This window comes from Varanus komodoensis, unplaced genomic scaffold (assembly GCF_004798865.1).
Source record: "Varanus komodoensis strain SLA01 unplaced genomic scaffold, ASM479886v1 scaffold14_1, whole genome shotgun sequence".
Taxonomy (NCBI): domain Eukaryota; kingdom Metazoa; phylum Chordata; class Lepidosauria; order Squamata; family Varanidae; genus Varanus; species Varanus komodoensis.
Genome location: NW_025335438.1, coordinates 25,733,085 through 25,759,805, shown reverse-complemented (window position 1 = coordinate 25,759,805; position 26,721 = coordinate 25,733,085). Strand labels below are relative to the sequence as shown.

Below are 26,721 nucleotides of genomic sequence, written 5' to 3'. Positions count from 1 at the left end.
TGCTGAGCTGAATAGAAAGGAATGAAGACAGGTTTTGTCATGCCTGTTAGGACAAAATGACTTTTGTTTAAAGTAAATGTGCCTCTTCCTATTCCCCTTTTAAGTGGATTTAAAGAAGAAAAGTCCTATAATGGTTTCTTTTCCAAGGAAGCTTGTTCTATTGTGAATTTTAAGCAAGAATTAAGAAGTCTCTCTGTGTTTTTTCTAATTACCCTAATTATGAGGTGAATAAAATTTTAGTACCTATTGGGCTATATTTTAAGGGTGTTTCAGAGTCCAGAACATTATGTGAGATCTTAGCATAATCTCACAGAGGAAGTATCAGCTTTGTGTGTGGATAGCCAAGCTGATGAACATTTATCTTTATTATTCCTTGGGAGGATGCCAGATGTCTATAACAACTGATATAACACTGAACAGTATACTCAACACGACGTTAGGTGCACAAGGCAAAGCTAGCTAAGAAATGTGTAATTTGCAGGAGTCTGCATTTTCATCATTCAAAATGAATTATATGATTTTAGAAATTCACAATCCAATTCAGTAGCTATGTCATGGATGCAAATCCCACTGAATTCACTGGTATTCATTTCAAGAAGGAATATCTCAGATTGCAGTGACTTCTAATCCAGAAGAAGTTAGTTACTCTGTTCAGTCTCTGCCTTTGTTTAGGAATAGCAATTCAGTAGAATTCACTTCTCACTAGATAAATAACAGCACAACACTTCCCATTAAAGGCACTCTGCATCTGATTAAATCTCACAGCTCTCTTTTACCACGTTTTCCACTGGACTATCAGTTTGAGCATCCTCAATATTCAGAGCTCTGCCATCTACTGTAGCCACAGAAGGAGAAAGAAGGTATCTTTCGCTTTTGGGCTTTTCTTTCTCCTACTGACTGCAATTGGTGGAATTTAAGTGTGTCAGCTCAGGACTGCTGCAGCTGTGGGTCACTTTAGATAAGCTAGAGGAATGAATGGGGCTCAGGATCCTGCTCTTTTTGGACCCCCCTCTACCAATGGCACTTCTGCATTTGTGTACTGAGGATGTGCCAGTAATACAAGTGTGTCCTGCTAGTGGATATCATGGCCCCACAGCCACCACAGGGTCAAGATTGGGATTAATCTCTTAGGATGCAATTCTCTGCATGTCTGGATAGAGAAGTCATAGAATAGGTTCTAGTATGCCCCTGGCAACCAAAGCTAGAAGCAGGATCTGGGACACAAAACAGCCACCACAAAAGCCCACATTCCAGCTGCAACTCATGATTGCACAGGATCCAGTCCTGCACATCCGATTGTGGTCCTTCAGGCATGTGCAGGGTGAATCATGCAGCTCTTCAGAGAAGGCTGAGCCAAGCTTTCAGATTCTGACTCCATGGGGGATTATGGGCATCCTACAAAGTCCATTAAGATGAAAGAAACCTCTACATTTCTCCTGTCCTGCAAAACACTTAAATGATGTTGGCCTCCTGAGTTTGCTCCTGAACATAATTTGAGGTGCCCCCAGGATACCACATATACTGGCAGCGTCTTTCTCCTCCTTACCTCACCCTACCTTCCTCCCTTCCCAGAAAACTGTCTTTGCAGTAGGTCTTATGATACTCCGCACTGGCTAAGAGAGCAAAGGGAGGGTACTTCAAGTTCAGAGTTCCAGCACCGACCTCAGAAGACAGAACTGGGACTCCAAATAATTTCAGAGTCATCTAAATGCTAACAGCCATAAGATTGTACCTTATATAATAAACCTTTTTGTTACCTATTTTTAGTGAAAGGATGTTTGAACAATATTTAATTAGCATGTATTATTCAAGCAATATTCAAGGCCATCTCTGATAAAGTAGACATTGAAATAAATTTTTGGGTCCCAGTAAAGGACAACAAATTACAAGTTCTTTAATTTAGGGTTAGGATTTTAAATGATCAAACACTTAACAGTTGTTTTTCAAAATCAGGTTTTTAAAATTAAGTTTATTTTTCTTATAGCAACACAGAGAAGAAATGGCTTAGATTTGCTGTCTCATGTGGCAATCTGTCAGCAAAACATAAATATCAACATATTGCAGGAAACCATGGCATGGTCTGAATATCCAGGGTTGAATTTTTGAAACAGCAACAGCAGCAGTTCCTTACACCAAATAGGAAGTTCATTTAGAAATTCAGCAGAGTGTGGACAGGGTAGAACCTACTGAGATAACAAAACCTAGATTCTAATTAACTCAGATATTAGCACAAACAAAGCATGTCTAATCCTAATAGAATAATGGCATGGGGTTGTTGTTTTTGGATCAGTGTTGTCAAAAAAAAATCCAGTTTAATAATTTCTATAGGCTTACCCACACAGAGGAAGTTGTATTATAATCATTCATATTCCTGATCCCATGGTGTTTCCATAAAAATCGTAGGGGATGAGGTTACCTAAAGTTTCCCTGCTGAAGTGGTTTTCAAGTTATGTTCCAAAAATCCCCCATGCTTCCTTGAAACTTTATTTGGATTTGTCAGCGAGAGTAACAGCGATAGCACATGCTTTCTTGAAAGATAGCTTCCCATTATCTGCACTTTAAGGTTTTTTCCACCCAGAATAAAGAAAAAATGCTGTCTTGTTTCCAATAGTGTCCTTCCACCAGCTGAACAGACACCATGCACAGATCAAATTTACCCTCCCTCCTGTACCTTCCCATATCTACTCCAGAGGGTTGAAGGACTCTCAACAGCAGATAACTAAGCTTTTTAGTTCCGGGCGGGGGGGAGGGGGTTGCTGCTGCTCTGGCTCAATTCCATAGATTGGGCGCCACCGCAGAGAAAGCCCTCCTCCGAGTACTTACCCTCCTAATATCCTTCACAGAGGGTTCCCGGAGAAGGGCCTCTCCCGCTGATCTCAAGGGGCGGGCGGACACATATACAGGATACAGGAGCTTCTGTGTTGAAGTTGCCAGGGAGTTGGGAACGTTAGCTTGTTGTTGAGCTCTCAGTGCCTCTTCCTTGAGACTGAGTCTGAATTTTGGCTCTGGGATTGGGCTTTTATGTATGGATCCAGCATCCAGATTCTTTCTTTCGCCTTCACAATTATTCTTGTCAATAGAAATGATCCTTCTTATCTGAGTACAAGGAATTTCTTCTTTTATGAACTTTGGGATTGGAAAGGCAGCACAACCTATCTTTGATGCAAAATTTGAACTTGGGACTCAGAAATTTATTTCAGTGAAAATCAGTGCTTTCTGCAGGGAAGAACTTACTAGCACATACACCCTGCCCTCTGGCCCTATTTTATATGGGTTTATATTCTTCATTACCCATGGTGTTTGTCATGTCAAGTAGGCCAAGCCAATGTACCTTCTCCTTCCATTCAGATATCAAACTCAAACATATGAAACTGCTAATAGAACACCAAATTATGTGTTGAATTTGCCCAGTGCTGGCTACTCTGACAGTGACTACCATGAATTGAACCTGAGAGATTATGAGCATGTGTTATACCAGAGTCATGTGCCCTCTGCCACTTACTAACAATCTGTGGAAAGGATTTCATACTTGACCAAAAATACCCATGCAATCACACTAACAACTTTTAAAGAAATGCTCTATATTGTCTCCGATATTTTAAAAAAAGACAGTAATTTTCCGGAAAGTGTTACCACAAATTATTGTCTTGGTTAGACTGGGCTTCATGCAATCTGTCCCTGAAATTTGCAGATTCTGATAAGAGTAAAAAGTTAGTCCTGCTCAAAGATAGTACTGCTTCACACTGATCCCTTTAATGCTGCTGATGTTAAAATTCTAAGCAGAAACAGACTTAAAGAATATTCTTGAGAGTGTGTCCTGGTTCAAGTGGCAATTGGACAGTTGTTCTTACAAATATCATTCTCACTTAATGTTTTAGAGCAGTGTTGTGTTTAGTGTTCTTATGCTAAATTTAAGTAGGACTAAGTTCAAGGAGACTTAAACAGCCTAATTATGTGCAGAATGGCACCCCACATGGAAAGCTAATCTGCAAAGAAAAGGATTTCATATGTACACTACTGGAATTCAGCATCTGTATGTGTGTAAGGGGACCATCCTTTGGGACACAAGGCTTCCAATGCAAGCCTCCAGAGTTCAAGTTTCATGAAAATATGAGATTCACAGACGGAAGAACTGAGGAATACAATCGATAGTCCCACAGCAATAATAATATATACCCTGACATTGTTTTAAACAGCACATGTTTCAACTTCCTCCTGGAAGCACAGTGTATTACAAGAATCCACTTTTATGCATGTGACATGGAGTTATGTATGACTCACACAACTTAAATGAAGTTTTATACATCAATTTTAACATTTCATTTCTGAAAGCACTCTGCTGTTTTTATCTGCCACTTGTACAATCATTCATGGGGCCTAATTTATAGTTATACCAAACTTTTGAAGTTGTGAGCCAGGATTGATATCAGTATGATATATCCTACAAGACATCCTTAATTTTCCTATTTTATTTATTAGATTTATATCCCATCCTTTTTCTTTTTTAAAGAACTCAAAGCAGCTTACCTCATTCTCCTCTTTCTGTCTCAATCTTATCATCACAATAACAGTCCTGTGAGGCAGGTTGAGCTGATGGTCTGGAACTGGTTCAAAGTTACCCAGCTGGCTCCATGGCTGGATCCTAAATCATGTCAGTCCTGTGTTCTTGACCAATATACCACACTGGCTCTCACTAGTATCTCTTCAGTGTGGATCAATATGATAACAAGCGTCAAACTTGCTTGTCTCTTATTACATATTTACATACATTGAAATCCTATACCCACTAACCTGGAAATAAGTCTCTAAGTTCTAAACAAACAAACAAACAAAGAATTTCATTGTTAGTGGTTTTGTTCCAAAAACATTTAGATATAAACATAATTGTATTCAGTTCTGGAAATAATTCAATATTCAAGTGATTGTGAAAGTTCTGATAAATTTACAGAAAGTTCTGTAATTTAGTAATTAGTTTGATAAATTATTTAGCAAGCATATCTACTTATACAGTAAAAAGGATAATAGGAAAGAATAGTAGCTGATATATAGCAGCTTCTAAACAGTAAATGTAAACATGTAGACAAGCAGAGTTTCATATATTCTCTTGCCACCATTAATGCATTAAATACTTTATTAACATTCAACCATAAGAAAAGCCATGCCGGATCAGACCAATGGGCCATCCAAGTCCACCAATCCATTCACACAGAGGTATACCAGCTGCCCATAGGTCCCATAGGCAAGGTGTGTGCAAGAGTTTACCCTACCCAGGCTCCCTAGCAACTGGTGTACACAGGCATACTCTCTCTGAAAATGGCAGAAAAATACAGCCAACAAGATTAGCAGCCACTGATAGCCTCCTCCTCATCCATGAGTTTGTCCAAGCCATTTTTAAAGCTGTCCGGTACTAACCATCAGTATTTCTTGTGGCAGTGAATTCCATAGTTTAAACATGCACTGTGTAAAGAGGGTCTTTCTTTCATTAGTCTTGAATCTACCACCAATCCTCTTCTTGGGAAAGCAAGAAAAATGTTGTCTCTTCCACTTTTTGCCGAACATGCATAATTCTGTGCACCTCTATCATGTCTCCCTCTGTATTGATGATCTCAAAGAACTCTAATAGTGAGACAAGCCTTTGCAGAGGCCATGTTAAGTCTTTTTCAGCAGGGTCTGTCCCTCTGTGTGCTATTCTATCTTTAATAATGCTTTCCACCAATTTATCTAGAACAGACTTTAAGCTAAGCAGATTGTATTCTCATGGATCCCATTTTTAAGAATTGTGTTGCATCCAGTGCTCTCATGCAAAGGCTGATCTTAGGAACATATTACATATTTTTGTTAAAAGGCCAGCAATTTAATAGTTGAACTCTTTAAGAATTATAGTATGGGTTGGGTGCTTCAATAATGTTCAGTTTAACAAGAAGGTTGAGAATGTCATCTTTTGTCACTAGTATCTGCCTTAATTCCCCAGACTCTCTTTCTGAAAATATAAGTTCTGGAACAGGTATCTGTTCTGTGTCCTCTGCTGTGAAGACGAATGAAAAGGATTCATCCAACTTCTCTGCAATCTCATTATACTCCTTTAGTGCTCCTTTAATTCCATTATCATCCAAAAGTCCAACTGCCTCTTCAGGTTGTTTTTCTCCTCTGATATATTTAAATAATTATTTATTGTTACCCTTAGAAATATGTGCCTCAAAATGTTTCTTTGATTCTCTCTTATTGCCTGCTTGAATCCTCCTTGTGCTCCCTTTTGCTTTCCTCATCTGGGAAAGACTTTCATTTCTTGGAGATAACCTTCTAATAGCTTCCTTGACTCTGTCTGTTAAGGTTATGTTTTGGCACTTCACCCTTTTTGACTGGTTATATCTTGTCATGTGCTTGTGGCTTATTTCCTCTCCTCCTACATTTTGGCAATCAAGAACTTTTTCCTCATCATCCCCTAAGGATGATTTAACTTGAACTGGATGCATCCCAGCTCCTACCAGCTTTTATCCAGGGTTCAGTTTAAAACTTGCTTACTTTTTTTTTAATATGTGCCAGCAGTATAGTTCCATTTTAGTTCAAGTGCAGCCTGTCCCTCCTATATAAAACCCAGTTTCCCCCAAATGTTTGTGTCTAACGGATCTGAACCCCTTATATGTTAAAACAAGCACCTTAAAGTGGGCCCAGAGTGCAACTGGTGACCAATTAAAGTGATATAACATTGGAGTCACATGGACACACAAGCCTGCTTGCACCTGAAGTCACACCGCTGTTTTGTACCAGCTGAAGTTACTTTTTACTCTAGTGTAGGACATGGCCCCCAGTCCAGGCTGGGACATTAGCATGGGTGGTGGTTAAGAACCAAATGGGTTGGATCCTTGTTATTACTCTAGAGCAGGGGTCGGCAACTCGTGGCTCCGGAGCCGCATGTGGCTTTTGAATCCCTCTGCTGCGACTCCATCGCTCAAAACACGTGCCGGCACAACCGCCTATCTGCGAGCTAAATCATGATGAAGATATGCATAGCATTAAGGTAAAAAACGATATATGCTGTGTTATCTTCATTTTAGATGTCAGAAGGGTTTTGTGGCTCCAGGTGTTTTCTTTTGTGTGGGAAATGGGTCCAAATGGCACTTTGAGTGTGAAAGGTTGCCGACTCCTGTTCTAGAGTGAAAATGGAAGGAAGACCTAGCTGTTAGGCATACTTTGATGATGCAATCACACGAACTTTTAGACAAAACGAGGTCCTACAACTGGGACATGCTTCCTGGGGGATACTGGGAGCTGTAGACCTTCTTTCCGTCCAAACGGCTGCATCTTTAAAGTATGGCCTGTTTCACAGCTGACTCACAGCGATGGGGAGGAAGATGATTGCGTTTCTCCAATGGGGAAGAGGTCGAGGGACTTTGAACTTGCTTTGCGGCACAGTCTTGTTTCTTCCCATGCTCCTCCGAAGGCCCAGATTGCGCTAGCAACAGCGCAGCATTGGGGGGGGGGGGGCAGGAAGCCTTCCTTGCAGGCGCCAACCAACCCAGCCTCCGGCCACCAGGGGCAGCTCTGTCACGCCGAGGTCCTCGACCCAGTAGTTCCCTCTCCCGTGGCAAGCGGAGTGGGGCTGGGTAAAGAGAAATCACGCTTTAGCTGTTGGCGGGAGAAAACAAGAGTCGTCTTTCTGTTTCCGTTTCGCTTTCTTACCGATTATTTTGAATGTCAGCTAGTCGAGGGAATTGGAGGCAAGTCGGCCGCCGCCAGGTAAGAACGTGCCCTGTTTCTCTTGCCCGCCCGTCCGCCGGCCGTAGGGGCTTCCAGACGACCCCTCCGCTTTACCTGGCCCTTTACTGAGTCTTTGCGCCCGGCAACGCCGCGGCGCGCTTCCCGGCAGGACCACGCCGATCCATCGCCCCTTCTCAGTCCTTGGTCTGAAGGAAAAGAAAAGCTGCTCTCTCTCCTGCAGCCAGACACCAACCAACACGACCGGACCCGGCAGCACGCCCGGCACCAGGAACAGCCCCTCCGACTTGGCACTCGCACTGGTCCCACGAGCCTTTGATGGCTGAGCGAGGCAGGAAGCGGTCGCCCTATTTGCCGGAGCCGAACACAGGATCCTCCTCCTGCTCTTCCTTTTAGCCTTTTGAAAAAGCCGCGCTTTTCAAACTCGCCAGGGGCGCTCCGTGCATGAGGCAGTCCCCCCATCCCACGCAGTAAACGGTTTCTGTTGAATTTCTGCCTGTAGTAGAAGGCACTAAAGGTGCAAAACCAGAGTGGTGTCTTGGGATACCCTGAAGCTCGGTTAGACTAAGGGCTGCAGTCCTTATACAAGGAGTAACTCTAATTGAATGCAATGAAGTGTGAGTAATGTATACGGTTGTACTGTAAGATAACTACCTCTCTGAAACTTGCTAAATGCTTAGAGCTTTGTGAAAGAAATTTGGGGTGCAGGAGACAAATCCCTGTAATCACCCAAAGAGGGGATGGTTAATGGGTAGCTGTCTTTTCTTACCTTGACTGTATATTGAGAAGACATTTCATATTGAAATAACCCTAACCCTTAAGGCCAGATTCTCCAAGCTTTTCAGACCAGAAAACAGATTTGAATTTCCAGGTAAGAGGGTTGGGCACCATCAAACCGTTTGAAGTCAAACCCTGCTGGATCACCCCTGAACTCTCTTACACAGGCAGATTCATGGATGGACAGGCAAGCTATTCATTCATCTCACACCTCTCCCATCTCTCATTGGTTTTCTTCCCACTCCCCTCACCCAGTCTTTGTTGTACCCAGCCAACTTTCCCCGTTCTCCTCACCTCCCTGTTTCCTTCCTGGTTCTCCCAGAAGCAAAAGTTTATGCAAGCAGCATCCGCCTCCCAGATTGCGCTTGGCGGAGGATTGTGAGAGTAGTCTGATGGCTGTGAACAGTGCGTTGTTAACCTAAGCTATAAAGCATTTATATCTTAAGCTAATAAGAATTGGCTACATGTAAACATATTGCCTACTTATGAAATAACAAAAATCACTTATACACTATTAAAATAAATACCTTAGGTTTGCCTTCCCAAACTAAGCCCTTTCCAGATGGTTTGAGCATCAGATTCTGTGAACACCAGCCAGCATGGCCAATGGTCTGGGATTATGAGATTTTAAATCCAAAACATCTGTAGGGCACCAAACTTGATAAGGTTTTCTGATGGATGGCTCCTAGCTCTACCAGTGTTCAGTTACTCTGTCTTATCATCCTTAGTATATTTTAATTTATTTTATTGAGGTCAGAAAAATGACAGAAGGTAACAAATTGAATAAGATGATGTATATAAAATAGCTCTATAACATTTCTTTACTGGAAAAAAAAGTCAGCTTGAGAGATTTTGAGACAAAACGCCAATTTTCAGTGGCTGTTCTTTGCTTTTATTGCTTTTAAAAACTTACAGGGAACCAGTTACTTGGAACTATTAATAGTTTTATCTAGACCCACAAATAACAAGGAAGAGGATATGATGTATTTCATACACTGTTGCAACTCATACTTGGATAAATATACAGTAAACATTGTCAACCTGTCATTGCAGAAATCCAGTTGTCTGGAAAACAATTTTGTAACTGTAATGTAAACCTAAAAGGGTGGCAGACTGCAGGAACTACAGAAGAACAGGTGAAAAACTGGACGTAGGAAGACAACATGAGTGCTTCTGGAGGAAGTTGTGGAAGTCCCAATTCTGCAGAACTGACTGGTGACCACTTCAAGGAACTGTGGTCCAAACTGAAGGAATGTCATGATAAAGAAGTAAAAGGTAATACTGTAGTTATCCATTAGTGTATCTAATGCTTGGGAAAAGGATTGTCAAGCCAGGTATTCCTGAATTAGCAACCTCAGGACATGCACATTTTTATCGAATAAAAATACTACAAAGCCACTTTGTTCATTTAAGTCTAAAGTCTATTTAGACTTTTATGAGTTTTGAATTAGGTGGTTGGGGTTGAAGGTAATAATTCTGTATTTTTACCAAACAAATACAATATAATTATCAACTGACTTTTGGGTATTGCTTATTGCTCTCACCCTATCAATAATCCATCAATCTATTTTTTGCTAGAAAGTGTATACAGGCAGTCCCTGGATTACAAATAACATATGCTTACAAACAAACTGCCATTTTTTATTTAATTCCATTTCTATGCTGCCCTATAACCCAAAGGTTCTCTGGGTTGCTTACAATACTACAAGATCAAATTAGTCATAAATACAATAAAACAATTAATCATATGAAAGATAAAACAATAAAATAAAGTACCTCAAATAATATATTCACACATACCAGTAAACACAACCAACAAATTAACCAAAATTAAGATTAAAATCCATAACAAAATGTAAAAGTATTAAATTAAATCAACTAAAAACTTGCTTAAATAAAACAGTTTTCATGTGGTGCCTAAAGAAAGAAGAGTAGGCAGCAGGTGGATATCCCTGAGGAGTGAATTCCATTGTCTGGGCACTACTTCTGAGAATGCCCTCCTAGCCCTTTTCCTTTTGATCTCCCTTTGGGAGGGCACATGGAGGAGGTCATCCGAAGAGGATCTAAGTGGATGGGTAGGAATATATGGAGAAAGGCACTCCCTCAGGTACCTGGTCCCAAGCCATTTTACGCTTAATATGTCAAAGCGAACACTTTGAATTGGGCCCGGACTGAAAGAGGGAGCCCATGCAGCTGATGGAGGACTGGTATAATAAGTTCTTGCTATAAGACCTATTAATTAAAGAAAATGAGTTAAAGGCTTAATACAGGAAATTGTCACCAGAGAGAGGGGGGAAGCAAAAGGGGAGCAAAGGAGGGTTCCAAAGCATGCCTTCTTCCCCTGCCCATCCTGAGAGGGAAATCTCTCTGGCATTTCTTTGTTGCAAAGACAAGAGTGAATTTGGAGGAGGGAGGCTAGAGATTTTCATGGGATTTCCACTTTCACAGGGGTCCTGCACCCCAAACCCCCGTGAAAGCGGAGCACCAACTATATATGATGTGACTTGCATACACATTTGACTTAAAGACAAATTTCAGCATGAGGGAGGCACAAAGGAGCAGTAGCAAGGAGTCTTCATACAGTTGGCTTCTGTATGCGGAAAGAATCTCCCAGTTTACATCCAGGATCGCTCACAATACAGTATCAGGATCCAGTGAGCAGCAAGACAACCAGCAGCATACTACACTTCACCTGGCATGCTAGCCTATACCACAGACGCATAGTCAGATATTAGCAATTTGTTTCAGTTATGCTGTTGCCTTTTTGAAAAGCCATTGCTAGGTCTATTAGTGATACTGATGAAATTAATGGGACAGGTTAGGGTCCAGGAGGCAAGGTAGAATTTTTTTGCCCTGTTTCATGAAACAGTTCTGCCTAACATCTACTAAAATGCATGAGGAACTGATGTTTGCTTGATTTGAGGTATCTGCTCTCACAACCATTACTGTAAGCTAAAGAACCCTTGTATAAACTGGCAGAAGCAACAAAGTGTGAAGCAAAAGCATTTACTCTGATTTGCTTCAGAATTTTCTGAAGCAAATCAGAAAATTGTATTGAATTGTATTGAATTAAAACAATATTGTATTGAATTAAAACAATATCAAGAAATCTATCAAAACCATTTTACAACCATTTTACATTTTAATAAACATTAAATAGTTTATTACATTTACTATGTTTATTAACACTGTAATAGTTAAACATGAAAAATTAGCTTTACTCTTCTTGGCTTGGTTTGTTCCTCAGCTGAGTTTTTAAAGTGGGTGGTATGTCATCAGCAGAGCACATGCTGAGACATCATCAGCACAGAATTTGGCAATCTAAGGAGTGTCTGTATGTCCTGGAGCCAAATAACAGAAAACTAAGTTTTTAAATAGGCTGTCTAATGGCTGTGTGTAATGGTTAGCACAAAATTCATTAGAATTTTTGGAAAAAGTCCTTGCAAGTAATCTTTTAAAATACACTAGAGAGAAGTACATTTGGTAAGAAATCCCATTGAAAAGAAGGTGATTTCTGAATAAACTTGGTTCAGTTGGCTGTAGGCGTGTCAGTGCAGTTTTGCCATAAGGCAGACTTTTTCATGCCTCAACCTTTGTTACTGCGTTCTACACAATGCTTGCTGGAATTAGTTCCTGTGTGATTACATCAAAGACATGCCTGAAGGATGGTTAATTTTGCAAAAGGTGGGGATTGCTCCAGTAGAACCAGTGATATTTAAGACACATCAAACGCAGGCTTGCCTGGACTTTCCATATTGCTGAAGTCTATAAATAAGAATTAAATCTGACTCATGAATTTTCAATTCTAAATGTCAGCAAAGTATATCTTATATAAGACCATAATCAGAAAAATAAGTAACCAACACGGTTGTGCTGTGTCTTTTTGTTTTCTGTGTATAGCCCTCATCCTTATTAAGAAAACAAAGGATGACATTGTATGTCTTTTAGGTTTTTTTAAGGTTTTAACAGAATGTGGCTGAGCAAAAGTAGATCACAACTAGAATATCATGCTTGCTTCTAGCTGACTTGACTTGAGATAGCTTCATTTGGGGTGTAGAAATGGCCATGTTTTATATCTGCTTTAGTACATTTCTGTGCCTTAAATTGAATACATTTACATTTTATTGTGAATGAACTAACAAGCCTGATGATTCAAAAAATTTTTTTAAAAAGGCACAAGATATTAAAATGGCTATGAATGTTTCACTTAAATCTAGAGTAGAACTGTGAATTCTATTGATAATATGAATTATTTTTAATTATTTACAAGATTCATATACCACTCTGCATTCTAGTGCCATTTTAAGACAGAATTGAGATGGGCAAGGTGCTTAGTGCTCCCTCTACAATATTAGAAAACTTGGCTATTTTTCCTACAGCCACCTTCTGTCAGTTCTGAGAACAGAAATTAGCCAAATTTGATGGGAGAAGTTTCTCCTTGAGGAGAGCACTACAGATAAGAATTGGTAGACAGGGAAAGGTAAGCAAGCCCCTTCTCATTGTCCTATTTGTCCAACATATGTTGTGTGTTCAAGCATGATCATTGTTTAGAAAACCCTCTACTCTTTGTACAAGAAATCTAAATTCCATAAATAGGCTTTCAATTTTTGTCTATGTAAACATTCAGCTTTCCATGTAAGGCATTTATTGTGCACTCATAATTCATCAGTAACAGTAATTTGAGAGCGCATTAAACCATGTAATCCTCTACAGCTTTGCCACCATTTTCATGTTTCTGTTTTTTGTTTGTTTTTTCTAACAAGGCAAGTATGGTATATTTCTGAAAGGTGGCATGGGACCTTCATCTACTTGTCCTCTTTGCTATATCATAGTGCTACCTAGTGGTTGTGCAATGGAACATATAAATAAGCAGAGAACTGGGTTGAGGGGGAGAAGGTGTGTGAAGGAGTTCTATCCCATAAAGAGCCTAGAAACAGAATCCATGGTAAAGTGTCAGGTTAAAAACCTAGTGCAGAAAAGCCCATAAGGTTGGATTCAGACTAAGTTAATTGAATTTAGGCATCACTGAAATCAGTGAGACAGGTTATGTTACAACTGACTTGACCCATTAGCAGGATTTAAGCTGAGTTCACTTAATCTGGATATAACCTGTAACATACTGTAGGGTGTGTTTCAGTTTAGTTTAACCCAAATGAAAATTGTGTGAAGAGATGCAATAATGGTACATTTTGTTCTTACCATGCTTTTAGGGCATTTTACTTTCTGGTGAGTTACACATACCAGTGTGTATCTGTTGCTGAATGTTCATAACATAGAAGGGCAGCAATTTAAGGCAGATCTACTTTAGTCATCACACATCCATCACCCCATTGGGTGTAATCTGGTATAAGCACAAATGTCTCACCTTTGATTAATACCAGTCTGTTTTACTGAAGGAGAGTAGTGAAGAAAAGTCCCTGCAAAACAATTTTTGTAGTGTTGGTGTGTATACACAGTGTTGAATGGCTTACATTCAACAAACAATACCGGAATTCCAACTTAATGCTTGAGAATTACTTCAGGAAAAAAAATTGAAACACTTTGATAAGTTTAATTGTTCCTGAATTCAGAACTAGTGATACTTAATTATAGCATTGTCTTGTAAGCATTGCTGCTTCAGGTTGCTAGTATTACAATACCAAATCCCATGCCAAACAGACAACCTGTTCTTACAGGAGCCTCATTGTTGTATAGCCTCATTTTATCTGATGGGTGCGGAGAAGGATTAAAGCACTTTACAGGGGTCTTAATGCCAGATATCTGATTTGTTAGATAACAGTCATATTTTAAGAAAATACCTTCTTGTCTGATCTCTATGATGAATATAGTGAGTTTCTAATGTGGAGTGCTTGTAAATAAGAGTAGTCCTTTCCTACTTTCTTCAGATTGCATTTTGAAGTAGATTTCATGCATTTTCTTTTCTGCCATTCTGCAGTAAGGGTCCATTACTTTCATTTTTGGCAAGATGATTGCTGTTCAAACAAAAACATTTCCAATCATTGATGCAATTGCATAAATAAAAAATTGGGATACCAATGTATTAAACAACTCAAGGGTAGTTAGGAATAAGACAGGATGATTTCAACCTAACTTCATGGCAGGGTTTTGGACTGAGGCAGCCCTGATTTGTGAAGGCAGAGGTCCACATATTTTTGTCCAGCCTGGCCAGTGCTTGTGGTTGCAATGAGCTCTCCATAAGGGACAGGGACTTAGCTATGACCAGTAGAAGAGGACAAGTGTGAGACTGATCCTGCAACCATGCTTCATTTTTTTTTCTCCTTTCTATCTGGAGTGCCAGTCTTAGTCATGAATGGCTGCTTGGGCTGTGTGAAAGTGAAGAAGCTGAAACTCAATTCAAGCAAGATAAAGTAGCATCTGATGGTTATTCCTTTGGCTGAACAAGAGGCGAATTTGCCTGTCCATGATGGTGCCATACCGTTGGGCTGGACTGCGCTGTAGGCATGCTCTTGAATCTAGGCCACTCCTGAATTTATCAGGTGAAGGCTTATTACCCTGGGCAGATACCTCAGTTGTATCCTTTCCTTTAGTATTTTAAGTAACATTTTCCTTTACAGGGAATAGAGTCTTTTCAGTGGAGGCTCACTAGTTGTAGAACTCTTTTGTTCAAACTACATCACATCCCTCTGCATTTGGGAGAGCAAAATGAAGACTTTTCTTTTTAGACAAACATCTCATCTGTGGCTGAAGTTGATGAGTGTTTTAACTTTACCTTTTTAGATATTTTGTAGCTTGCATATAACTTTCTAAAAATGTTGCATTTTAGTGAATTAACTTGTTTTATTGTTTTAGAATTAGCCATTGTGAGAACTGAAATAATTTAAAAGCAAACTGTAAAGTCTTAAATGCTTTTTAAAAACTGTAGTTCAGCTCTAAAACTGTGGGTGATTTCCTTTTATCTGTGCAAACTAATTCTTCTTTGTCTTTAATTTATCATGGAATGTTTGAAGAGAAATCCTTGATTTTCTGTTTTTCCTTCATTAGGATTACTTTCAAAGATCTCCAAACTGAAAACAGAACGGTGTTTGTAAGTATTCACTCATACGCAATAAAAATATTCTGAATTTAAAAGGAAATAGTCTTGATTCCTTAACATCTTGAATTGGCAAATACATGTGTGAGGTCTTCCCACTAAAGATCCTTTTGTCAAGTTTGTAATACTATTGTTTAAAATCTTGTTGATATTGTGTCTTTTTCTTGGGCGTAGTTCAAATGAACTGTTGAAAACTTGTTTATTTTTTTCTGATTGTGTTTTCTGAACTTAGCTACTATAACACAAATGTACAAGCTAATTAGATTCTGCTTGCAGAGCAGACCTCTTTTGTCACTATTATATTGTCTTTCATTCTTCCTGTTCTCAAAGAGTTTCTAATGTTGTCCAAACTTAGCAAGAATTTTAGAAATATTAGACTAGATTAAGCACTCTCAAGTCACAGTTTCTGCCTTATTTCAATCTCAGTGCCATGTTGTGTTTTCCCACTTTTCAGAGTTCTGCTTAATCCTACATATGTGCATGCTGAATTATAATTAGGAATGTACTGGATATTCCTAGGCTATCAACCTATCATGTATTATAAGTACTATTTTCATTTTTATACCATCCATACTTTCCATTTATCATTTGCAGGTCTGTGTACTGACAGACCTGTATTTCATTTTGCTGTTTTATTACTTAGTTTGTACATACTCCATGGTGTTCCAGTTCTAAATGTTATAGCCTATCTACCTGCAGAATAGTTCCCTCTTGTACATCTGTATTCAAGCCAGTTTGCCCAGTTTAGGTTCAGAATTCTTAAACAGCATATTGGATACATCATTAAAATCTAAATAAATTGAAATTGCTACATGTATTTCAGAAAACTGAAGCTATGACAGGGTTTAGTTTATCTTACAATTTACCAGGGCTCAGCCATGAAATAATTTTACCGTTCCAAGACTCAACCCTGTAATAATAGAAGAACAGATTAAACAAAGTGCTCCTGAGGAAGAACATAATATTTCCTTTATTACTTAACTTCCTAGAGCACCCATAAACTCAGTGGGGGAATGAATCTTAGGATTTCGTGATCAGTGTGTGGTTTTCCAGGCAGAGCCTTGGTATCTCTCTATATATTAACCAGTATAATTTAAGCAATATAACCTTTACACTTATTTCAAAGCGCAAGATCTGTTCAGAATGAGTTTACGAGGCAGTATTTCTTACAGCATGTAGCAGTTATTTATATTAAAGGTTCAGAGCTACTGTATGTACATTTACCTGGGGAAAAGTGACACCAAACCGTTGAATCTACTTCTGAATAAGGTTGGACAGGAAAAGGAATTATCATCTACTATGCCCATTCCTATTTGTATGCAAATTAGCAAAAAAAATACAGCTTCCATTTAGACTTTGATTTTTTCTGGTGATACTTGTCATACATAACACTTTAGTATATTCTTGCATGTTTCTGTGTCCATATTAAAAAGCTTCTATCTTGGTTAGTTCAGACTTGATAACAGAGGGATATTAATTACTTTTTTGTTGTGATTTAATACATACAAACCTAAAAGGCTTAATTATTGTTTGCTGGATTCATCCCACAAATACTGCATTGTAGATACAATACTCTTCTATAGAAGTTCTTGTTCTCTCTAACTCTTCTTGACTATCTAAGGTTTAATATTTCAGAGCTGATAAGAGCCAAACAATGAGCTCCTTATGCTGCATCCTGGTTCAACATTGAAGCTAATGGTCTTGCAAATGTAGGATCAGGGTCATTCATTAGAAGGACTATTTTCCTACCCAAAGAGTCAGTCAGTTTTGGCAACTGGGACCTGCATAAACTATTTTCTTTGCCACCTTTTCTTTTCACTTTTTATTTGGTGCTTAGAATGTGGATCACATTTATATCTATCCCACTTTTTTATTTTAAAGAACTCATAGCAGCTTACACAATTCTCCTTCTTCTCTCAATCCTATTCTCAAAACAACCACCCTGTGAAGTAGGTGCGGCTGCGAGTCTATGACTGGCCCAAGGTCACCCAGTGAGCTCCCTGATTGCCTGAGTCCCAGTCCTGCACTTTAACCACTACATCACACTTTCAGCCAACTGATCCTAACCACATTTAGTAAGTAGTAAGTCAGTTCAGTGTTCAGTGAGTGATTGGCCCATGCAGCCTTACATTGTGCTTGCTTATTCAGAAATATGACCCTATGAGTTCAGTGAGATTTATGCACAGGTAAGTGTGACCAGGATTTCTGCTGTAATTTAATATTGATCACTACTACTTTTAGCAGAACATAGTTGAGCGCTTGCAGTCCAACATGTTTGAAAGGCACCAGGTAGAAGAAGGCCATGCTTGATGGTATAATAATTTACCATGGTCCTGTGCAACTTGTGATTCACCAAGCCAATCACAGCCTATCAACCATGTATTGCAGCTTTGGCATCCTTCATACTTTTTTTATACTCAAGCCAGGTATCAAAAAGAAGAGGCTTACACGCCCTGGCCAGTCAGTTACACTGGGTGGGTCAGAGTTATGCATTTCTGATATAGTACTAGGCAGCCACCTTCACCACTAGCCCAGCTCCTGTTCTTTCTTACTTATTTAGGAGATTTATAGGCCGTCCATCACTGTCGTCTCTGGACAGCTTACAGAATATTATTGGATTTTATTGTTTGTATTTTATTAATACAAATTTTATCATATGAATAAATAAAAATATTTGAATCCTAAACAAAATAAATTAGCTATACCACAAACTGAGCATTAAAATGACATGTTTAAAATAAATTAGATAACTAAACATACAATTAAAATTAATTGACATTAAAATATTGATCAAGTAAAAAGGTCTTGACCTGATGCCAAAAAGCAAATAATGACAGCACCAGGCAGACCTCTCTAGGGAGCGCATACAAGAGTTGTTGCAGGAATTGGGCCCACTTCTGCCAAAATTCAAGAGGAATACTTCAGATTCTGAATCTGAACTGGAAGAAGTGATGTTGTTGGAAGGCTTAAATGAATTGCCAATGTCCACACACTGCAGGGTAAGCCAAGTGGCTGGTGAGAACCACACCATATCTGTTTGGGGGGAAACACTGTGGAACAGAGGTTTGGAGAGGGAGGGGTGTCAGTTGATCAATCCAGTGTTTTGACATACATCAGGGTCAATCTGTCTCTGACCTTCTGGCCATCTGGCTCATAAGCAGTGTGAACCTCCCTGACAGTGAAGCCAATTCTTGTTGGTGAGGAAGGGAGGAGGGGAATTTAGTTTGGAATCAATTTCAGGGCTTAGTATTTGTGGCACATTTGTGGGCTATAATCCTATGCACACTTAACTGAGAGTAAAGCCATCTTGAAAACAATGGGCATTCTCCCTTAATAAATACACAAAGGATAGCATTGCTATATTAAGTGTATCTGGTGCAACATGCCTGCACTGGGGGGTAGTATTATCTCTTTACTACAACCAAGGTTGAGAAAAATAGTTATACCATGCAATGAATTCATAGCTAAGCTGGGAGCTCAAGTCCTTAAGCCATAGCAGTTTCTGAAGGAAGCTTGGAATACTACAGGTTCCAGTTTGTTTGGAGCACAATATTGCTTTATTTGGTGCCTTCCACCCTGAAGGCTTGACAGTCCAGGACTTGAAAGACGATACACATCAATTATTGCTATTCATTGGCATTACTTTGGTATTATCCTCCCATAGTTATAATTACTGTTAATAAAATTCCCTCTCCAAGAGGTTAATTTATTAGATTTAACCAATAGCAAAAAAAAAAAAAAAAAATTAGCCTTAAGCTATTTGGGAAGAGAAGTTGTAGAGAGGTAAACAGTATGCACAAGATTATTCAGCATTCTTTATTTGCACACCTGTCTGTCATTAGAATCAGACCCACCTGTACTATCAGGCCTGTACCATGCTTAAACACACAGAACTGCCACTACTGTGTTTAATTTGATCCAGACTACAGTGTACTATCTTTTTTCTGCTGTCTAAAGCCCATCTTATTTTGTTGTATCTTATTTTCTGTTTTCCACCTGTGTCTGAAACAGCATCTTCATTTTGATTCATTAAGGGAGAGACGGAGGACCATATAAGCATGGATTCCTTGCAATAAGGAAAAACAATAAAAACAGCATTTTTAAATATCTGAGAATAGGCCCCATTGGAAACAATCGGACTTCCTACTGAGTAAAGCTGCAAAGGATTGCATTCAGAACTCTTCTGCAAACCATTCTAATGCAAAGTGTTATTGACAGACATACATATACAGAACAGATTTACCTGTTTTGGCCTGTGCTACCATTACATTCTTCTGTATAACAGCAAAAATTGCCTCTACCTTTTGCAAATTCATCTTATGTGTAATGAAAGCCAGCACACTTGTAGCTAATGTGTATTGTATTGCAGATAACAAATTTTGTTTACTAGTGGTTGTAAACTGTTTCCTGAGATACAGGGATTTGACACAGAATAAGGAAGCACCGTTATCTGTTATTCTTGAGAAACAGGGTTTCTGGCTAAAATACAGTCTCTGTAAATGAATTTGTTCTTACGTTTAGGGATGCAGAAAGGCTTGAAGAGTATTATGCCAAAAATCAGCAGCTTAGAGAGCAACAGAAAACATTGCATGACACTATCACAGTTTTAGAAGATCGGTAAGCCTGTTTTTTTGTTTTTGTTTTTTAACTTGGTCTACTGTATAGTCAACTATGGTATCAAAAATAAAAGAGAAAGCCAGATTCTTTGTGTGAGTACAGCTGAGTTTACCACAATATCCAGCATGTCAAAATTCAGTGTGTCATCTATGTACCAGAACACTTAAAACACTCCTAAACATACCTATGTGGAATAAGCCCCAGTAGTCATAGACTGAATTCTAAGCAAAATGTATAGGATCGCTCTGTTCTTTGACTTATAAAATTGCATCTAGAAATGCATCACATTTTACATATCTGCAGTTGTTTCAATACAGTGGAGTCTGAGCTGACACAGTGGCCATATTTGGATGATCATGGCTTAAACTATGGTATAAATAAGTGTATCTATATCCCGTCTACTTCTTCCTTCATGGTGTGAGTAAATAAACTGAAACTATGGTTACCAGCTTTGGAACAAATAAGGGTATTAAACCATTCTTTGAAACTATGGCTAATTGAAGGCTTCCTAATTTCATCACAACTCACAAAAAATGAAGAGGAAAAGTGAATGGTGAAAAGGCTGATTCATATATTGCACACCATTGCTCATAGGACTTGGTATAGGCTCACTTGTAAGCACAAATTGCTTCATACTCCAGTAGTCCAGGAGCCAGTGTTATTTCAAATCTAATAGAGCTTTCTCTTGAGTGCTGCCCAACAATAGGCAAGTAGATATAAGTATATTAAAACATCCTTACCACACTTTTTTCAAATTGGATAATTAAAAAATTGGAATTAGACCAGAAGCATGGTTCAACAATTACAGAGCAATTACTTGCAGAGTAACCCTATGCATGATTTCTTGGAGTTTAAGTCCTGCTATGCTCAATAAACCTGATTTTCTTGTAAGTATATTCAGGATAACAGCCTTATTCTCTATATGTCCACTTCACACATCCATAAGCCCATCTGTGGACTGCTCCAAGGTATGTATAACTTTAAAAATATATTATGCTGATCTAATATGCACCTTCAAACTTCCACAGGTTAAGAGCAGGATTGTGTGATCGTTGCGCAGTAACTGAAGAACATATGAAAAAAAAACAGCAGGAATTTGAAAATATTCGACAACAAAACCTTAAGCTAATCACTGAACTGAGTGAGTTTTATTCTCTTCAAGTCATCATTCTTCTTTTATGTTTGTATTTGTGTTATTACACTCTATAGGTCACTAATGGACTAGTATTCTGCCGATCAGGGTACGTAATGCTATATCTATCTACCTGGGAATAAGATTGAACTTAAGGGGGGCAACTACAGAACAGATATGAGTAGGATTGTGCTGTTGACTACTTAGGCTTTGGACTAACTGACAAAACACCACTTGGCTTCAAAACTGTTATTATATTAAGACAAAAAAGTCCTCTGATTTATTGTCTCAGTGTTTCTGCATCCTATAAACTTCTAAGCAGTTTTTCTGTTCATACCTGTTTTACTCTTATCAGCTGATGCTGTGTGATCTTACTATGTTTTACTGGGAGTATTTTACAGTGAGAAGTGAACAGTGTATTTTATAAATAATACAGTTGAATAAAATAAATGGAAGGCTTTTTATGTTTGTTTGAAATGTCAGGGACTTCTACAAAGGGATAGGATTTGGGTAAGGCTGAACAACAATCCAAGAATTTTAGCATGATTCTGTGTATAAGTTTTGTTCACACACAGACGCTGAATATAAATACCACACTAAGTCATTGTTTACAACGCTAAAACGTGACTTGAACCTATGCTGATGTGTGAACAATGATTTCTGATTTGAAGCTGATTTACAAACTCAAAGTGTGATCTGCCATCATGTCTGAATTCGCAAATCTTGTTTTTCCCATGCCATTGCCCTGTACGTAAGCAGTTATAATTTTGTCTATAAAGAAATATTATTATATAATGATAAAGTACACTAGGAAGTAATTTGTTACAGAAGTTCACGATTAGTCAATTTAATACAATGAACTTACAAATTGCTTTGTGAAATATCCTTTTTAGTGACTGACTAGACATCCGTATTTAGAATCAAAATGAATTGTTTTGAAGTGCAAGTTCATGCAAGTTAATGATAGTTATCTAATGGGCTTGTTAAAAGGACTAATGAAGAAATAAAGCACAACTGGAATTGGTTGAGTATTTTTGTTTTATTACCTATTTCAGTGAATGAAAGAAACAACTTACAGGATGAAAATAAAAAGATTTCTGAACAGCTTCAGAAGATGCAGGAAAAGATAGAGTAAGTAGCCTTTTCTTCTTTTGTATGTATGCTGATAGATGTGGCTAAGGTTTTTTCTGGAAGTGATACACAATGATGGTGACAAGAAGGATAACCAAACCCCTGTAAATCTGTTCATACATGTTACAGTGTAACACAAGAGAGCTCTTTTCTTGGGAAGGAGAGACTTCTTACTGCTAAGCATTGCAGCCAGAAGTACCTCTGAATCTAACACGTTACAAAAAATTATCTTTCATAGTTAGAGGAGCAATTTCTCATGTTACAATGCTGAGTTCTGGACAAGTAAATAGTTGTGGGAGAAAGACATGGTGCTTCTATCTGCTTCAGAATCCAAGCCAGCCTTAGAGACCTTCTCACATGAGTTATCTGAAACAACAGGTGATTGGGAGGAAGGAACATAACAGAAGCTGCAAGTAGTCAGTGACAATATGTTCTATTGTATTTCAATGTATTTTATTGTGTTGTAAGCCGCCCCGAGGCTTCGGCAAGGGGCGGCATAGAAATGTAATAATAATAATAATAATAATAATTATTATTATTATTATTATTATTATTATTATTAAAAATCACAGATTTTGCTTGGCTAGTAAGCCAAAACAAAACTTATACTGTAGAAACTTGATAATGACTGAATAAAGTTAGGAAATCACTGTATTGACATTTCCAGTTATTTCTTTCCTGTCCTTCTGATTTTTTAATTTATCTTAGAGTACCACTGCCAGTTATCTTAGTCACCCACTTTGTTTCTGTCACACCATTCTTCTTTTTATCACCCCAGGCTTTTGCCAAGCTTACTTAGTATCTCTATGCCCCTTTGACTCTCATGTTCAAATTTCCCCCTAATTTTCAGCTCCCCTATTTCTCTCATTGTCCTTCCCAGCTAGCCCCTTAATGCAATTGAAAAGCTATAGCGTTTTTTCCCTGTCCTTTTTACTGAAGTATCTCTGTAAATCCCTGTCCTTTTTAGTCTCTGTTCTCCAACTTTGCCTGTCACCTGCTTCCTTCACTGCAGCAAGAGAAACTAAATGAGCCAGGACAACTTCACATTAGTTCATGTGAAGTTGTCCTTGAAAGTTAAACAGAGGTGGAGAAGGCTTGTAGCATTTATGTGTCTTATTAGTTTTGTTTGTTTTCCTTAGGGAACAAGAGCAATATATGGGAAATGCTATTCCAGATTCACCAGTTCAGTCATTTTCACTTTCCATGGTTAATAGAATGCGCCAAAAACGAGAGAATAGGCATATCCGATACACAGAACAAAAGTGTACAGATTCAGAGCAGACAGGAAGAAGTCATGGTATGTTGTTTTAAAATCTCTCTTTGTTCCTAAAATTGGTGGGACAAATACAGTTTCATGAATAATAGAGTTTAGTCTGTTTTCATTAGTAATTTTCTTCTGCTTATTTTTTATTTTGAAACCTCATTATCAGTGCTAGAAAATCAACAATTTCTTATGCTTACATTTTATAAGCAATTCCAGTAAGCAGTGGCTAGAGTGTATGTCCAGTTGGATGGCAATCTGAACTCTTTGCTTGATGGAAAAAAGGAAATTCTTCGTTCTTCTAAGAAACAGGTTCTAAATTCTTGCAGCTGTGTTTCTTTGTCTGAACTGTCTCATGCTACCACCTAATGGGTAGGAGAAGCATTTCAGTGCTGTTGCATCCACATATAAAAAGCAGGGGTTTCTCTTCATGGGACATTTGTTATGTGCTCATGACTCCTTCCTCACAGTAATTTGGGGTTGCTTTATCTCCAGGACCGCCAATACTTTCCAAGTACTGCTGTAGCAGTTCAAGGAAAATTTAGTATTATCTGGAATTGGTAGAATAACTTGTCTATTTTCACAATTCCACTATCCTGCAGTTCTACCTTTTGGTTGCATAATGGAAAGAAATATCCCAGTCAGAGAAAGAAAAGTCCCAGAAAGAAACAAGTGTAAAGGAGCTAATCTTAATCCCACAAGAACCTGGAAACAGAAGTCCCAGCAAAGTGGCAAGTTAAAAACTTCGTATAGAGAAAACTCTAAGTTAGCAATACACATGATAGATTCTATTTTAAATATCTCTTATGAATTACTTTTACTGTATATGCCCTGACAGTGCAGTTGGTTATGTTGCTTTATGAAAAATTGTATTTTTGTAATCCATATGCAGTTGGAAAAAAGGCTACCCTATCTATATACTTTCACCCATCATGTTGTATTAGGGCTGAATTCAAAGTGCTGGTCAGAATCCACAGACACACACACACACATATTAGAACACAATACCTCAAGGACTGTTGCTTATATGAGCCCACCCAGGCTCTGAAGTTGGTTTCAAAACTATTTTTCTGTGATCTCCTTCTGTAAGAATTTTCTGGAGTGGTAGTGCAGAAACAGGCCTTTTCTGTAAGAAGCCTGCCTATGCTCATGAAACAGTTTCCCCAAGGAAGCTTGGTTGGGGTCAATACTACCATCTTTTCAATGCTAGGTGAAGAATGCTTATTTTCCCAGGCATTTAGATATTAGTTCTGGTCCGTTAATTCATGCTCATTCTAAACTTGGCTCAGTTGTGAGGGGAGAAATTGTCTATTGTGGTTAGATTTTTCATATTGTAATGTTTTTAGGTTATGCTTTGTTTAATTTGTAGCATACTTTATAATTTATGTATAATTATGGTTTATACTGCTCTGGGGTTTTTAAATGGATTTTATGGATTTCTATATGTCAATTATTTTAGGACTATTTTTTGTGATGGGAAAGCAATGCATAGATTTTATTTATTTTATATTGTTAATTTTATATTGTTATTTTTGTATTTTATTGTATTTTACTTCGTGTTTTGAGCCGCCCCGAGGCTTCGGCAAGGGGAGGCATAGAAATGCTTTAATAATAAATAAATAAATAAATAAATAAATAAATAAATAAATAAATTTAATTTTAAAAAAGAATAATAGGTTGACAAAGAACACAAGAATAGTAGCTAAAAGCTTTAAGCATTTTCATAAAAACTGGTTGAGATGCGTATTTATTTCTATACAATTCAATAGTTATAGTTGTCTGGGTGATTCACAAATTTGAAGGGATATATTACAGTTAATTTTGTTTGGATGCTTCTTTAGATAACTGAGCATCCAGACAAAACTGGCTGTAGGATATACCTTCAAATGCACCTTCTCCCCAAAATTTGCAGAGAGTATTGTGGGCATGATCCATTTTCCCACTGCATTGGGCACATCTTATTCCATTTCCCTTCTACAGATACATCTTTAGGGAATGATCATTTCCTATATTTAATCTATTTCATTGGTTATCATTTCCATTACCCTGTAAGTAGTTATGGTATTATTTTTATTTATTTGTTTGTTTAAAGCTTTTACATACCATATGCTTAGCCGGAGGCTTTCCAAACAGTTTACAGAAAAAATGAAGACAAGTACAAAAGACATAAATTAACTCAATAAACAACAAGCAATTCCAAGAGATAAAATACAATGTAAAATGCAATATACAATGAGATACATCATTTCCTATTTAACAATTATTTAACAATTAAAATATAGGGAAAATTAAAAGGGGTTTGTCTGGCACCGAAAAGCACATAAACTTGGCACCAAAATTAATACAGTGAACCTTTTCTGCCTTTTTAAATTCAGGAGCCATTGTAATAAAGGTTTTGAGGTTTTATTCATAATTACGATAGTATTAAATATGTTCATTATTAATTCTCAAGCACTTTTTGAAAATTAAAGGCAAACTTTACAGACTTGTTTAAAAAAACAATCTTGGACACAGATTCTCTATAGTAACCAAACTATTGAGATACGAAACTCTGTATTCCTTGTTGATATGGGCACTTGTGTATTGAGACTTCATTATATAATGATGCCCATACCTGGTTATTTCAGGTCAGCAATCCTTACTATGCTGCAGTCTTGCTTTTATGAACAACCATGTGCTTACACTGCTCTCAAGTTTCTGGTCTGTAACACTTTGTCTAGAAGCTTTCATCCTTAGATGTTCTCAAATGCTTGGACTTGTAACAACTGTAGTTCAATGCTTGCAGTGGATTTAATTTTTTTATTTAAAAGCTGTTTCTTTCTGAACAAACAACACTTGCCAGAGAGCACTGGACTGATCAGCTGGCTGCTGAGCTGAGATTTGAACCAAAGACCTCCGTGTTCATCGTTAGCCATTATGCTGCACCAGCTTTCACATGTACAAGGAATAGTTGAACTCTGCCAAAGCCATCAGAAATTATGGTACATCCAAGTCATTTCTTAGGATCAGAACATCATATTGAACATATTGAAAAAG

At 38.0% G+C, this 26,721-nt stretch overlaps 1 protein-coding gene across 6 annotated transcripts in view; it reads left to right on the top strand.

Annotated features, from left to right (window-relative positions):
- Nucleotides 1–7,612: 7,612 nt before the first annotated feature.
- Nucleotides 7,613–26,721, top strand: part of RBBP8 (RB binding protein 8, endonuclease) — a 43,303-nt gene continuing 24,194 nt past the window's right edge. For 2 of the 6 annotated variants that reach the window (XM_044423806.1, XM_044423804.1), the window contains exons 1-7: nucleotides 7,615–7,737; nucleotides 9,547–9,768; nucleotides 15,496–15,538; nucleotides 20,066–20,161; nucleotides 21,190–21,302; nucleotides 22,349–22,424; nucleotides 23,564–23,721. In XM_044423806.1, the coding sequence (XP_044279741.1) occupies nucleotides 9,657–9,768; nucleotides 15,496–15,538; nucleotides 20,066–20,161; nucleotides 21,190–21,302; nucleotides 22,349–22,424; nucleotides 23,564–23,721 (598 nt within the window). In that variant the 5' untranslated portion in view covers nucleotides 7,615–7,737; nucleotides 9,547–9,656. Of the gene's footprint in view, nucleotides 7,738–7,871; nucleotides 8,334–9,546; nucleotides 9,769–12,872; nucleotides 12,974–15,495; nucleotides 15,539–20,065; nucleotides 20,162–21,189; nucleotides 21,303–22,348; nucleotides 22,425–23,563; nucleotides 23,722–26,721 lie in introns of those variants that run through there. The other 4 variants (XM_044423807.1, XM_044423808.1, XM_044423805.1 and 1 more) reach the window with 4 other exon arrangements.